The 16,162-nt window shown below is 36.8% G+C and overlaps 1 protein-coding gene across 2 annotated transcripts in view; it reads left to right on the top strand.

Annotated features, from left to right (window-relative positions):
* The window catches only part of SPATA5 (spermatogenesis associated 5), a 407,907-nt gene that overhangs the window by 295,878 nt on the left and 95,867 nt on the right, over window positions 1–16,162 (top strand). For both annotated transcript variants that reach the window (XR_004055479.1, XM_010362515.2), the window contains exon 15: window positions 9,056–9,220. Coding sequence is in view for 1 of the 2 variants with exons in the window: in XM_010362515.2 (XP_010360817.1) it covers window positions 9,056–9,220 (165 nt within the window). In the remaining variant the exon portion in view is untranslated. The remainder of the gene's footprint in view (window positions 1–9,055; window positions 9,221–16,162) is intronic.

A 16,162-nucleotide genomic window follows, 5' to 3' on the forward strand; every position in this document is an offset into this window, starting at 1 on the left:
CACCAATAATGATTTTGTTTTTAAAAATACAAATAAAAATCTCCCTTCCTTGGCTTTTTGGAAACAGTTTCTTTCCCCCATAAATTATATTGCCCATGATTTCATAAATACACGTCTCAAATGGGTTACTTATGTAAAGGGTGTGTGTGCTTACTTGTATGCATGTGTGTGTGCACTATTACTAATATAAATATATATATCATTACCATCCACTTAGCTATACTCTAAAGTTGAAAGATCTCAAAATATTTATTGTGAAAAGGTTTACTAAGCTAAAAGTTCTAAGAGAAAAATTATGAAAATTGGTTCCTTTGTTTAACAGAGCCTATTGCTTATTTTAAGTATAATTGATCTTTTGTTTCTTTTGAGACAGGGTCTTACCCTGTCACTCAGGCTGTAGTGCAGTGGTGGATGGCTCCCTGGGCCTCAACCTCCTGGGCTCAAGTGATCCTCCCACCTCAGCTGGGATTACAGGTGTGTACTACCACACCCGGCTAATTTTTGTGGGTTTTTTTTTTTGTAGAGATGGGGTTTCGCCATGTTGCCTAGGCTAGTCTCAAATGCCTGAGCTCAAGCAATCTGCCCACCTTGGCCACCCAAAGTGCTGGGATTACAGTTGTGTGTGTGCCACTGTGCCTAGCCTTATTGATTTTGATCTCTAACACATTCCTCTCATAACTATTTCTGCTTTTCCAAAAAAGTTTTATGTATGGGTTATGTAAATGTTTCTGGTTTTATCTCATTAAATGATTGTCTCTTAGTATCAGCATGAATCAAGTATAATTTGACTCACCTTATCCTTAAATTCTTAATTTGGTAATTATTATGTATTTTATCATTTTCTACTAGTGTCTTAGCCTGTTGATCAAAGCTTGCTGCAGTTAGTTGTTTGCGTGTTGATCTTTCTATACTTTTTAAAGTTCTTTAAGGTAAGGACCAAGTCATATGCTTCTGTGTTTTCCTCACAATGCTTCACACACACACACAAAATTGTCTAGTAGGTGTCTTTTTAGTTACTTTTAAAATACCTTGTGGGTAGTTAAGACTTTTTAATTCAAATTTGATATAAAATCTGTTTTTGTTTTCTGATGCCTGTTCAGCAGATACCCAGACTGAAGTAATTTACATTATTTTTCAATGTCCCAAAAGCTTAATTGCCAAATAATATAATGCAGAGTGCTCCTTGCATAGGCTGTCATGGATTTTACATACTACTGCTTATTTTATTAGTCTCTAAAGTCATTCTTCTCCCAGTGTAATTACACTTTTAAAAATTACTAAATTGCATAAGAGTTATTATGAAATTGTGTTCCTGGAACATTGAGAATTTCAAGCTTTAAAAGACAGCAGCTAAAGTCAAAGATACAGCAACATTTTCAAAAGTTAGCTTTGTATATCTCTAGGCAAAGTAATGTGAACCCACACATGGAAAGATTTAATAGATACAGGAATGTTCTGGGCCTTTGTAAGAGCTGATCCCTCTATCAGGTTTCTATTGCGGACAGCAAGCATGTTTCCTCTATCTATTAGGAAAGGGTTATGAATTGAGCATTTCAGAGGCTGTGGTAAGAAACAGGGAGAGAAGGGGGCAAGTAGAGAATTGCTAAATATCAATTCTTTCTAAAAATTGAGATTTAGAAATGAAAATCAAGAATCTGTATTTTGACTTGACTTTTCAATCTATTATTCTAACCTCCTAGCTCATTCCATTTATTCAAAGAACATTAACATCTGCCATGTATTAAGAATTCAGAGATTACTAACATTGCCTATATTCAAGGATCTCATAATCAAGTACTGAAGATAATTATATAAGAACAGTAATCACTATAATAGCATTTAATACTTACTGAAGCATACATGCCATATGCCAAACACTGAGCTAAGCACATTATATCAATACAGATATAAAAACACCTGCTGATTTGTCCAAACACACAGCTAATAAGTGATTGAGCTAGAATTTTCCTCCAGTTAAGCTGATGCTTTTGCCCTCACTTTTAACCTTGTATGCCAAATTACAAGTTTAAAATTCATTTATGTACTTGGAAGAGTCATAGAAGTTTCAATAAAAGAGAAGACTTTTAAGCTGAGACTTGAACAAGAAGTGGAGCTTCCCTGATAGACAAGAAGATAAAATGTCATTCTGAGCAGAGGGAGAAGTATATATGAAAATAGGGAGCAGAAAGCAGCATGGTGAGTTTTACTGACTGGGTGTTTAGGTGCTCCTGAGTAAGTCCAAGTGCAAATATAGCATTTCAAGTTTCTATAATTTTAGTGTAACTCCTATCTTATCTCCAGCTCCTTTTCTTTTCTCACAGGGTGAGAAATGCTGTACTTGAACTTGGACTTTTTTCTTTGATGTACAATTAAATGATTAAAAAATAGGAAGTTAAGGTATTTGCAGTTAGAATGATCACATTAGCCATGATGTAGATAAAGCAAGGAAAAAGAGGGAAAGAATAAGACTGCTGGCAGAAAAACAACTAGCACAGCAGTTACGATATTCTAGACAAATGATTATGTTGGCTTGATTTCATTGAGTAAACATTTAGTGGGTGCCTTATATGTGCCATAGCTGAGCTTACAGTGTTTAATAAAATGAATGATTCCTGCCATTACATACAGTCTACAGTCTGTTGGGAAAGACAGACAGTAAACAAACACACAAATACACAATAAAGAAAAATGAGTAGAAGTGACAGTTTTAAGAGAGATTTAAGTAGTGTTAGCCAGGTCTATGCATTAGTCGGATTTAAAGGAAGAAAGAGATACCTAGAATAAATCCAAGGTTTCTTTGAGATAATTCAGAGCTGTTACCAAAGATCCACCTCTCTCTCTGGTTTCTGGAACTATTCTCTCCATGAATCATGATTCATTGATATGTTTTTATTAAAGTATAAAGGCTCAATGCTGCTTTCCTTTCCTAGAGGAAGGCACTCCCTATATACACATACACACCCTTGTTGATTATTTTAAATGAATGGGAGCCAATGGGACCTGATTTTTCAAGGTGTCTATTTTAATACTTTTGTCTGAACAAGTATGTCTATGTAATGAAATTAGATTTGAGCATTTGATAGAACATGAAACAACTATAAGTGTTGAATTTAGAATTTATAAAAAAGAAAAGGCAGCCTTATAATTGCGGTGTAAGGTTTGATAGTTAAGACTCCTTCATGTGAAATACCAGATGTTTTGAGTCCTTGATATAAAGGTCAGAAGAAAAGAAGGATATTGGTTTCATAATAAACTAACATGTTTACAGTAATGACTATGCAGTGTAAGCTGTGGATATTTTGTTGTATGAGAATGGCAGGGGATCCTAGAACTGGGGGTTGGAAGGCCCATTTAAAAGGTCATCCAATATGATAATTTTTAGTCGGGAGCACACAAGCAGATTTCAGGTGAACTCTCTGGAATTATTTGCAAAATTGGGGGTATTTTTGCCTATGTATAGTTTGAGGGGAATTTTTGTCAAATGCACATAGGCACCTGTAATTAAAGAGCCGCCTTCATTTTCACACATGAGGAAACTGAGGCTGTTACAGATGTAGAGACTTGCCCACGGTCTTGAATAAGTTCTCAGAAAAGAAGTTTGTTCTATGATTTGTTTTTTTAATAAAGTTTTAATGGAGAGACCACAATATCCAACATGGCCTTGGAGCCAGAAGGGTTCAGAGTATTAGAAAGCCTTGACTTGTTTCTTCATTGAATTGTCATATGGTGATTTTTAATAATAATAGAACATGCTGTCATTCAGAATACAGTCTTCCACCCTAATATCCCAAAACAGTATTTTTAAAGAAATTCTAGGAAGGGTGTTAACTCATTCAGAGTTCTACAGGAAGGAAGGCTCTTTCCTACTATTTTTTAAGCATAACTTTCACTGACAAGATCAGGCCAGAAAAAGCCTAGCTGGCTGTTGGCCCAGACAATGTTATAATCATTGAAGTATACTCAACCTGCACTGCCTGAGGATAGCTACAGCTAAAAAAAATAAATATAAATAAATAAGCACACACAGATATATGCTGAGTGTTCCAGTGACTTAGCTGACATGCATGCTCTATATCCTTTGCTGTGTTCCTTCAACTATTAGAAAGGAAATTTTAAAATAGCCTAGAATTGTTACTCCAGTAGGGTGAAAAGGACAACTTTCAACTTGAAAAAATGAACCAAGCTCTCCACGGCTTTATCCCAAGCAAGTTAATCAGTCTGGCACATAGTAGATGCTTAATAATTTTTTTGATAAGAGAATTGTTTAACTTTGTTAGTTATATTTCAGAAAGAGAATTTTGTTTATTCATCAATAATGAGTATCCTGTAGTGTCAAAATAGTAAAATTAAAAAGGACTGATTCCACATTTAGAAACCCCAGATTTCAGCCCAGTTTCTGTAAGTTATTATATGACCTTGAGCCTCATTTTCTTTGTCTTAATAAGGATATAATAATATCTAATTCCCAAAATTTGGGGGAATATTAAATGAGCTACAGTATGTGGAAGATGCTTCATAAATGCTTAAGCACTATATAAATATTAATGTTATTTGTCTTAGATAACATTTTTAATTTTGTAAATATGTATTTACTGAAATCATCTTTATTTCCTGAGTACTGTATTTGTTTTAGATAGAAAGAAGTGATTTCCATGATTGAAATAGAGTTTTGAATTCTTTGATAAAATACATTTTAAGAAAGCTAATCATGCATCATTTCTATTTAATGAATTAATGTTAGGTGTGTAGAATTGTCTGCAAAGAATTAAAACACTCATTTTTAAGCAAGGGAGATATATTTATTTTATGATTTTTCCTAATTGAATTTTTGCCAGCTAATTTGTGTTTAAGAATTGATTGATAGATATTTGGTAGACAATCACCCTCTTCTAGGTATCATAACATATATAAAAAGTATACAACAGCATTTTCCAAAGTGGAAGAGGAATATTAGTTTTTGAGATGTTCCATGATTAGAGTTTGGGAATTTAAAATAGAATTTTTACATACTACCATAGGTTTCTCCTGGATATTTTTATTACCCACTAATGTAAGTTACAAAAATTCCTTCATATAGAAACCTATACAAACTTTTTATTTTGTTTCTACACAGTGTTCTCTGAATTTATTTAACAAGAAAACCCTACATTTGTTAACATTCACTCAAGTATTTTATAAAGCACTGATATGAGATATGATGGTATTGACCCCATGGATTTTAACAGTCTGTTTGGAACTCTAAGTATGAACATGGTGAAGTATATTAAAACAAAACAACAAACAAACAAAAACAAAACAAATTAATATGAGATTGTGAAATGGTTGTAATACATGTCACCAAATTGGTGGCTAAATCGTAGAAATTGATCGTCACAGCTCGTTAAATAAGTAGTCTTTCTCTTACATGACTTCTTATGTGATTTTTTCCAAACTCCTTAGTCAAAGAAGATAATCTTTCCAGACTGAGAAATTTGAAAATATCTTTATTCCCCTTTAAATTTACTGATTTATAAATACTGGGAGTCTAACAAATGCAAGTTACTACTCTTTATTAATCCTTTTTATTTAGTTTCAGCTTACATACAATAATTGTGTCAACTAATATGTACAAGTCAATTAATTTAGACGTGTAAACCTGTGAAACCACGTCTGCAATTAAGGTGCAGAACATCCCCATCACCTTCAAAAGATTGCTTTTGTCCCTTTGCAGTCCGTCTTTCCCTCTTCCTCAGGTTGCAGTCAACCACTAGTTGCTTTTTGCTACTATAGATTAGATTAGACTTTGTAAATATTTTATATAAATGCAGTATGTACTCTTTTATGTCTGTTATATTTGACTCAGCATGATGAGACTCATGCACATTGTTGAGTGTTCATTATTTCCTTTATATTGTTGAGTAGTATTCCATTATATGTTTTGACTATTCACTCATTTGGGTTGTTTACAATTTTAGCTATTGTGAATAAAGCTACTGTGGGCCAGGCACAGTGGCTCACACCTGTAATCTCAGCACTTTAGGAGGCCAAGGTGGGTGGATCACTTGGACACATTCATTTGAGACCAACCTGAGCAACATGACAAGACCCCATCTTTACTGAAAATACAAAAGAAATAGCTGGGGCCAGGTGCAGTGGCTCAAGCCTGTAATCCCAGCACTTTGGGAGGCCGTGGCAGGCAGATCACCTGAGGTCAAGAGTTCAAGACCAGCCTGGCCAATATGGCAAAACCCCATCTCTAATAAAAATACAAAAAATTAGCCAGGCATGGTGGTGGGCACCTATAATCCCAGCTACTTGGGAGGCTGAGGTGGGAGAATCGCTTGAACCCAGGAGGCGGAGGTTGCAGTGAGCAGAGATTGCACCATTGCACTACAGCCTGAGCAACAAGAGTGAAATGCCACCTCAAAAAAAAAAAAAAAAAAAAAAAGCTGGGCATGGTGGTGCACACCTGTGATTCCAGCTACCTGGGAGGCTGAGAAGAGAGGATCACTTGAGCACCGGAGGTAGAGGAAAATCTGTGAACTTCCATATATAAGTCTTTGTGTAGATATGGGTTTTTTCTTCTTAGGTAACTACCTAGGAGTGAAATAATTAGGTTGTTAGGAGTAACTTCTTAAGAAGCTGACAAATAGCTTTCCAAAGTGGTTGTACTATTTTATATTCCCATTAACAGTGTATGTAAGTTCTAGCTGCTCCATGTCCTTGATCGGTCTTTGGTATTGTTAGTGTCTTTAATTTTCATCATTCTTATGATAATGTAATGGTATCTCACTGTGGTTTAAATTTGCACTGATCTGATAACTAATGATGTTAAGTATCTTTTCACATACTTACCTCACAAAGGGAGCTGTATGGTTAGCAAGTATGTTCAGATTTTTAGTTCAGTTACTTTGGGTTGTTTATTTTCCTATTATTGAATTGTGAGGATTCTTTATATAGTTTGGATACAAGCCCTTTGTCAAATATGCATATTGTGAATATTTTATCCCAGTCTGTGACTTGTCTTTTCGTTTTCTAAAGGTACCTTTTGAAGAGAAATTTTGTTTTGATTTTTGTAAAGACCAGTTTATCCATTTTTTTCTTTTATACTTCTAGAAGTTTTATAGTTTTAACTCATATATTTCAAGTTTATTTTTCAGTATGCTGTGAGGTAAGGGTCAATGTTCATTTTTTTCATATGGACTTCTAGTATTCACAGTACCATTTCCTAAGATAATTTCCTTGTTGAGTGCCTTAAAATCAATATGGACTTCCTTTTTCTATTTTATTTCTCTGTATCTTTATCCTCTAGTTACTCTCATGCTATCTTGTTTCTTTAGCATTATAAATTTTGAAGTCCAGTAGTGTAAGTTTTTCCACTTTGTTCTTTTTAAAAGTTGCTAAAACTTGCCACATTCCCTCTGTAGATACACAGAGAGAGAGATTTTAAACACATACCTCTTTTCAACCACTTTGAGGATAATTCACGTATCGTAAAATTCACTATTTGAAATATTTAATTCATTGATTTTTAGTATATTCACAGATATGTATAACCATTGCAATAGTCAATTGTACATATCTTATTCATGCTTTCTCCTATTACCAAGAGCAATGTCTGGTATGTAATACAAGCTCACCAAATTTTTCTGAATAAGTGAATTAACTAGTTGTAAAATAATGTAGGCATTAGCCTCTAGTAAAATATTAGGAAGGCTCATTTGACTGCATTCAGCTCTGAAACAGCTAACAGGTTAGCCTAGCTATAGATACAGAGATAGAGATATAGATACAGATTTTTTTTTTTTTTTTTTTTTAATGGAATCTCACTCTGTCACCCAGACTGGAATGCAGTAGTGCTAGCTCAGCTCACTGCAACCTCCGCCTCCTGGGCTCCAGTGATCCTCTCACCTTAGCCTCCTGAGTGGCTGGGACTACAGGCATGCACCACCGTGCCCAGCTAATTTTTGTATTCTTTTGTAGAGATGGTGTTCTGTCATGTTGCCCAGGCTGGTCTCGAACTCCTGGACTCAAGCAATCCTCCCTCCTTGCCCTTCCAAAGTGCTGGGATTGGCTGGGCATGGTGGCTCACACCTGTAATCCCAGCACTCTGGGAGGCTGAGGCAGGCGGATCGAACTCCTGAGGGTCAGGAGTTCTAGACGTGCCTGGTCATCATGGTGAAACCCCATCTCTACTAAAAATATAAAAATTATCCAGGTGTGGTGGCATGTGCCTGTAGTCCCAGCTCCTAGGGAGGCTGAGGCAGGAGAATCTTGCAGTGAGCCGAGACTGCACTCCAGCCCGGGTGGCAGATGAGATTCTGTCTCAAAAAGAAAAAAAAAAAAAAACACAAAGTGCTGGGATTACAGGCATGAGCTATCGTGCCTGTCCTTAAACCATATTTTAATAGTTATTTAAGGAAGTTACAAAAAAAAATCCTTTTGATATAATGAGTGCAAATTATTTGCACATTTTTGAAAAGCAAATAGTCATCTTTTATTCACCTGATAATTGCTGAGAACAGAAACCCTCCCATAAATATTGCTTCTCTTTTTTTTTTTTTTTTTTTTTTTGACACAGAGTCTTGCTCTGTCACCAAGGCTGGAGTGCAGTGGGGCAATCTTGGTTCACTGCAATCTCTACCTCCCGGGTTCAAGTAGTTCTCTGCCTTAGCCTCCCGACTAGCTGGGATTACAGGTGCCCATCACCACGCCTGGCTAATTTTTTTTTTTTTTTTTTTTTTTTTTTTTTTTGTATTTTTAGTAGAGACAGGGTTTCATCATGTTGGCCAAGCTGGTCTTGAACTCCTGACCTCCTGATCCACTCACCTCAGCCTCCCAAAGTGCTGGGATTACAGGCGTGAGCCACCGCGCCTATCCTTCTATTTTCAAAAGTACTCTTGACATTGTTTGTATCTGTGACATAGATTATGGAATCTCTGGTACTTGTTTTATTCACCAATTATGGATAATAGTGAATTGTTCGTGAAATTCCAGACATCTTTCCCTAGGTATCTTTGAGATAGAATGTCAGTTCTGAGCCCGGTTAATTCATGTAGCCTCATTTTCTTTATAGGCTTTGATGCGACCTGGAAGAATTGATAGAATCATCTATGTGCCTTTACCGGATGCAGCAACAAGAAGGGAAATATTTAAGCTGCAGTTTCACTCCATGCCTGTCAGTAATGAAGTTGACCTGGATGAACTCATCCTTCAAACTGATGCATACTCAGGAGCAGAGGTAAGATTGTTCCTTTCAAAATACATTGGTGGGAGGAAAGCAGTGGCTTGAGGTCGTTAAGCAAAATAAATTGCTTGCCGTGAGGTGTTTTAAATGACCATATACTAAGAAATCTTGAAACAGGAAGTGCATTACATGACATAGTCACTAAGTTAAATTGCACTTTGCATGGCTTCTATTATATCACAATTGTTTTTTACTTGCTCATATTATTTCTCAAAATGTAGTCTTCAGAGGAATCGCATAATATAGTGAGAAGAACACTAGACTAGAAGTAGATTCTTCCACTGGGTTTCTTAATACAGCAGTTTCTAACCAATCACACACTTCTCTAACTTTGCTTTCTTTACCCATCAAATGGAAATGATACTACTACTTTCCCTGCTGTTTCCTCGTGGAGAGCATAGAAATGAAATTAGGATATCGTGAGTATAAAGGGCAAAGCAAAGAGATTGTATCATTATCATCTTTTTATCATTTTCGCAAGTTATCTCAGTCTAATTTTGTATTAAAGATTGTCTCACAGTAGAAGGGACCCTCTGCCCTTACCTCTGAAGATAAACTCTTGACAAGAACAGGAAGACCTCTGTGAAAATATAAAAATGACTTTTATGTATGACAGATAAACATTTTTTCTCTCCTTGCCAACTCTTTACTTAAGCTATTTTTATTTACCAAATAAAATTCCATGAAGTAATTGTGCAACTTTTCTACCTGCATTTCTTAAGGAAAGGACCAACTATGTACCTCGACACATTTAGCATCTGTCACACCAATGATGTGGACTTGTAATGGGAAACTAATATTTTTTTAAGTACGAGGTTACAGATTATTTTTATTCTGAATTACTCAGTAGGCTAGGACTCCACATTCTATTTTGCTTGCTATTGTTTTCATTCGTCTTATGTAAACACCGAAGAGATTACCATATGACAGATCATTAGTGGTACTCGGAGAGTCTATTTGGAACTGGACTTAGTGTATCATGCAGTCATAGCTAATAACAACAGCCAAAATAAATCCCAGATCTATTCATTGTTTCGCCCCAAGAACCATAGATACAGATATAGACAGTCCCCAACTTACGACAGTTTGACTTAAAATTTTGGCGCTTTACAATGGTGCAAAAGTGGTACACACTCAGTACACTCCTCAACTTACAATACAGCTATATCTGGATAAATGCATCTTAAGTTGAAAATAACAAGTCAAAAATATCGTAAGTCAAAAAAACACATATATGCATTTTCGACTTAGACATGTTCCACTAATGATGGGTTTACCAGGACATAGCCCCATCATAAGTTGAGGAGCATTTGTATTTGATTTTCCTCCTTTATATTTTTCAAGTCCACTGGAATAAAAAGCCATGTGGAAAGTAGCTTGAGAAGCAGTTGAAGTGCTCTCACCTTTAACTCCTCTGAAATAATGATCTTTATGACCATCCATAAAGTTAAAATGAACGTAGAGTTATGGTTAACTGACTGCTCCAACATTTCTAGAATTCAGTTTTTGATTTGAGACAAGGGCTGGCATCATGTATGAGGATGTGGCAATTTGCAGGAAACAGCAAGAGGAAGATGAAGAAACCATAAATCTCTCACTTGAGTGAACTGGAAGAGCAGTTAGCAAGATATAAATGTGCCTTTCTCACTTTTAAGTAATTCATGGTAGTAACATCGAAGTGCAAAACAAAAGTAAAACCCAGTGAGATTCTGTCTGGCTAAAAGGAAAAAAAACCTTATTTGATGCCAGCAATTATTGTACTGACTTGCTAATTCTTATATAGTACACTTCTTATTTGATCTAACATGTAAGCACATTTATGATTAATTTTTATATGAGATCTTCTGAAAATCGTCACAGGAAAAGTAGCAGAAAATTCTGTTTCCTCAAATTATATTTTTGTGTTCCATAATGCTTGGGTTGGGGAGGGGATCCCATTGTGGTCCTATTTATAATTAGTATATTACAACTCAGAAATTTTGCTAACAGCTACGTCTTAGTAGTTCTGTGGTTTCTAATTTAGGTGAGGCAGGTTTGTTCCCTGTTGAGGGTTTTGGTTTTGTTTGGTTTGGTTTGGTTTGGTTTGGTTTGATCTGAATAGTTAGGCAGTTCACACAGTTGTTTTAGGAAAATTATTATTATTTCTTTAAAAGTCTTAAAGTTAATAAACAGGAGATTTAGGACAGGTTAAATAATGCTTACAATAAAAGGTTTCATCTCTCTGTGTTTCTCTGTCTTCATACAGAACCTTCTACATGGTGCGTGTTTAACAAGCACTTGGTAAACTGTGGGGAAAAAGATTTTTAAATTAGATTTACGAAAAATAGATTTCAGTTCTCATCTGTTACAAGAGGAGCCCTCTAACTCCCTGCTGTAGACACAGCCATTTTCTCAGAGTTGGAGTGTCTCTTTGAACACTTTGGGTATAAAAATGAAACTACTATCAATTAATTGTCCTCACAGGAGAATAGTATATTATATTCAAGATTATATAAAATTAATTTTATTTAACTGTATACTATTAGGTATACGAACAAGAATTTGGGCAGGAAAGCCAGAGACGAGGAAATTCCTGGCATTTTAATTGTTTTTGAGAAACAAAATGTTGAAGTGTAGTGAGCATTTTTTATTTTTAGTGAAAAAGTTGTAGAGGATGATTAAGATGGAGATGATACTGGTACTTTTTTTTGAGACAGAGTTTCGCCCTTGTCTCCCAGGCAAGAATGCAGTGACACGATCTTGGCTCACTGCAGCCTCCGCCTCCTGGGTTCAAGCAATTCTCCTGCCTCAGCCTCCCAAGTGGCTGGGATTACAGGCACCTGCCACCACGCCCAGCTAATTTTTGTATTTTTAGTAGAGACGGAGTTTCACCACATTGGCCAGGCTGGTCTTGAACTCCTGATCTCAGGTGATCCGCCCTCCTCGGCCTCCCAAGGTGCTGAGATTACCGGCATGAGCCTCCGTGCCCACTACTGGTACTTTTAATGACAGGGATGAGGAGAGGTTACTTTAAAAAATTATTTTCTTTTCACTTGGTTATTTATTTTGCCCAATCAGCATTGTTCCATAAAAGCTTAGACGAGCTCAGTGTTTGAACTAGCTCCTTCTGCTCAAAGTTACTCCATTTTTCCTCTGTGGAGAGTCTATACAGAGAATTGAAGCACTTTTGTAAGCCTCAGGAGACTCTCAAGAGGAAGTCTGTCACCCGCTGGAAGGGGAATACAGCCGTTAGGGAGCAGCCTCTGAGGGGAGACTGAAGCAGGTTGCATCTTTCAGCCATCTCTGCCACCTGCCACTCATTGTCCCTGTGGCTGTGGCCCTCATTGTCCTGGCTTCTTGGCTGTAGCTCTCAGTTCATGAAAAAACATGTGCCATTTAAAAGCAGCTGGAGTCTCTCTCAGGAGAAAGTCAGTCTTTTTGGTTATCACTATTGTTTTCTTTTGCTTTGATTTTTGTTTTTTAAGTTATTTGTAGCAATTCCACTTCATTTATTCATGTGTCTTTTATCAAATTATCCCAGTTACTTTTGGAAGAGTTTTATCTCTAACAGGAAATCAACTGTCACAAATATGTTTACAAAAAAGGCAATAACTGGGCTCATTACCTCGTGTGCCCTATGCTTGGGAACACAGGTGATGAGTAAGATGCATAATTTATTCTGTGTATCGGAATTTGCTGACATAGGCCAAAGACGGATATTTGTAACAGTGGGGTTGAATTTTTATTTGCATTTGGCTATTAGCCTCCTTTCAGTGAATCCCCTGGGATTGCCAATTTGTGAGGGAGTCAGGCCCTTCTTGGCCAGTTTGTAAATCTCCTCCCTTCCATCTTCAGAGGCCAGCTTCAGCCAAGTGGGGACACTGCGGTGACAGGGAACAGCTGATTGGGACAGGCCCTTCCTGGGAACAGGCATGCAACTCATGATGTGGCAGTTAGGAGCAAAAAAAACACCTCCTTTTCTTTAAAACGTAAAATGTGCTTACTATAGTCTTTTTTTATTATAATCTTATGAATCTAGCTCTAGAAAATCTTTTTAAAGCAATTCATTGGAGTTAAATACATTTCACACTGAGTTTTCAAAAAGCTTTAACTTCATGTAAACTTAGTCTATTTATTTTATTTTTTAATGATCTGTCAGGCCCTGAATTCCGTTTTGTAGTTTATGCCTTCTTGGGTCTAATAATAGCACAAGATCTTCATGCCAGCTTGACATTAAAAAAATCACCTTCTAGTTTGCCTCATTAATTCAAGAAGGGTCCTATTCCCTATGCTTGAGCTATTATAGCTAATAAAAGGAGAGCCTTAAATTACTTTTCTATCTCACTGATTAACGTTTCTTCTGACATCTTCTCTTTTTCTCCCACACAGTGAAAACAGCGGGAGCAATTATAGCCACTTAAAATGTCTGTACTCTTCCTACGTGAAGTCTCTTGTGATAGTATTCCCCAAACTAAAATATCAGAGTCATTGCATTAGAATCTGACATAGATTGTTCATCTGACCAGTCAAACAACACATCTGAGATAGGAATAAGGATTCTAAGGAAGGACCATTTGACCTAGTCTTAAGCTCTCTACTTATTATTGTTAGAAAGCAGCTAGCAGCAGTGTACTTGTCTCCAAAGTGAAGCAGAGCACCACAGTACTTAGCACCCTCCTATAGACCAGGGGTCCTCAACCTCCTGGCCGTGGACCAGTACTAGTACTGCACAGCATGAGTGAGTGGCAGGCAAGTGAGCATTACAGCCTGAGCTCTGCCTCCTGTTAGATCAACAGTGGCATTAGGCTCTCATAGGAGCACGAACCCTATTGTGAACTATGCATGTGAGCGATCTAGGTTGTGTGCTCCCTATGAGAATCTAATGCCTGAGAACAGTTTCATTCCGAAACCATACCCCACCCCATTTGTGGAAAAATTGTCTTCCACAAAACCAGTCCCTGGTGCCAAAAGGGTTGGGGACTGTCTGCAACCTATTTTTCCTGCCTAATCAGAAACTGCCCTATGAAAACATGCTGCTATCACCAAGTGGTCTACTATTTTTACTTGAGATCTTCTTTGCTATCTCTGTATTCTTTCTTGTGTCTTTACACTAAAATTCTGTATCTATGCCCCAGAATTTCAAAATACTCAGTGCCCTGTATCTGCAGGTTCCATCTGCAAATTCAACCAACTGGGAGTAGAAAATATTCAGAAAAAAGAAACAATAAAAAATAACAATACAACAACAAAAAGTACAAATTTGAAAATATAGCATAACAACTATATAGCATTTACATTATATCAGGTGTCATAAGTAATCTAGAGATGACTTATACAAGAGGATGTGCACAGGTTATATGCAAATACTATGCCATTTTATATAAGGGACTTCGGCATCCTCGGATTTTGGTATCTAAGGGGCTCCTGGAACCAGTTGCCCTTGGATACCAAGGGCCAGCTGTATTCTTCCCTTACACGACCTACTGAAATAACTACTTTGTCATTAAACCATAATGACCACCCCACCAAGAAATAGCCTATTTTGTACTCTTTTACACTTATTTTTGTTTCACTTGTTTAGCTGCTCCTATATTTTTTCCTGTAGTTGTTTTATTTTTTAGAGACAGATTTCTTCTGACATCTTCTCTTTTTCTCCCACACAGTGAAAACAGAAGGAGCAATTATAGCCACTTAAAATGTCTGTACTCTTCCTACGTGAAGTCTCTTGTGATAGTATTCCCCAAACTAAAATATCAGAGTCATTGCATGAGACAGGATCTCATTCTAATGCCTAGGCTGGAGTGCAATGTTATGATCATACCCTACTGCAACCTTGAACGCCTGGGCTCAAGTGGTCCTCCTGCCCGAGCCTCCTGAGTAGCTCAGAATAGAGGTGCGTGCCACTGTGCCCAGCTAATTTTTTGAAAAAATTTTGTAGACACTGGGGGGTCTCACCATGTCTGTTCTAAGCAGTCCTCCTACCTCAGCCTCCTAAACTGTTGGGATTACAGGCCTGAGCCACTTGTGCCTGGCCTCTGTAGTTATTTTAACATGAGCAGCTGCCTCATCTCCCCAAACACAGATTCTCTAGGGCAGAGATCAGTCTTGCACTTCTTAAAGTCCGGCAAAGCAGTTGTCTCACACACACTTGGTGGGCATTAATATTAGACGGGTGGTAGATTTATGTGTTGATTCTAAGTCATTTTACCAACCAAAAATGTCAGTTTTAACATTTGCTGAAGTGGCACTTTCTAGTTTTAATCATATTTTCATATACATTATCTATTTCAGTGCCCTAACTCTGTGAGAGCCGTGCTATAGCCAAAGAACTAAAGTCAAGCAAAAGCAATTGGCTTCTCTGAGATCCCACAGCAAATAAGTGACAAACCTGGGACCAGAAACCAGGTCTCTCAATTCCACTTGAAAGACTCTTCACGATCTCCTAATGCCTCTGAGTCAACACAACATTCTTGGAAACTTTCATAGTTCCCTTTGACATCTCTGAATATTTGATAAAAGTTTGTCAATTCCTGTGAATAATGACTTAGCAAACTAAACAGCAGATATGAAATATCTGTACCATTTTTATACATTTTTCTCTTATAGTAATTGTCTTTACCTACCTTGTTTTCATCTTCTCCAAAAAAGTATAAGCTACCTAAAGTTAGGAACCTTGTTTTTATCAATTAATTTCTTTTATTTCCTAGGTATTGTGAATAATGTTTGCAGTTTAGAATGAAAGGTATAAATAACAAAGTTCTATATAATGTATTTATGTGGCATGATCTAGTGATGTGCAGAATGCTGTAGGAGAAAGGAGGAGGAGTAACTCACACTACCTGGGATTAAATGAGATAAATGATACCCAGAATAATTTTTTTTCTGAGTTTTGATGGGCAGATGGAAAGGCAGAGATGAATGAAAGAACATGATGTGGTCTAAAATCAGTTAAAGGTT

This window comes from Rhinopithecus roxellana, chromosome 2 (assembly GCF_007565055.1).
Source record: "Rhinopithecus roxellana isolate Shanxi Qingling chromosome 2, ASM756505v1, whole genome shotgun sequence".
Lineage (NCBI taxonomy): Eukaryota > Metazoa > Chordata > Mammalia > Primates > Cercopithecidae > Rhinopithecus > Rhinopithecus roxellana.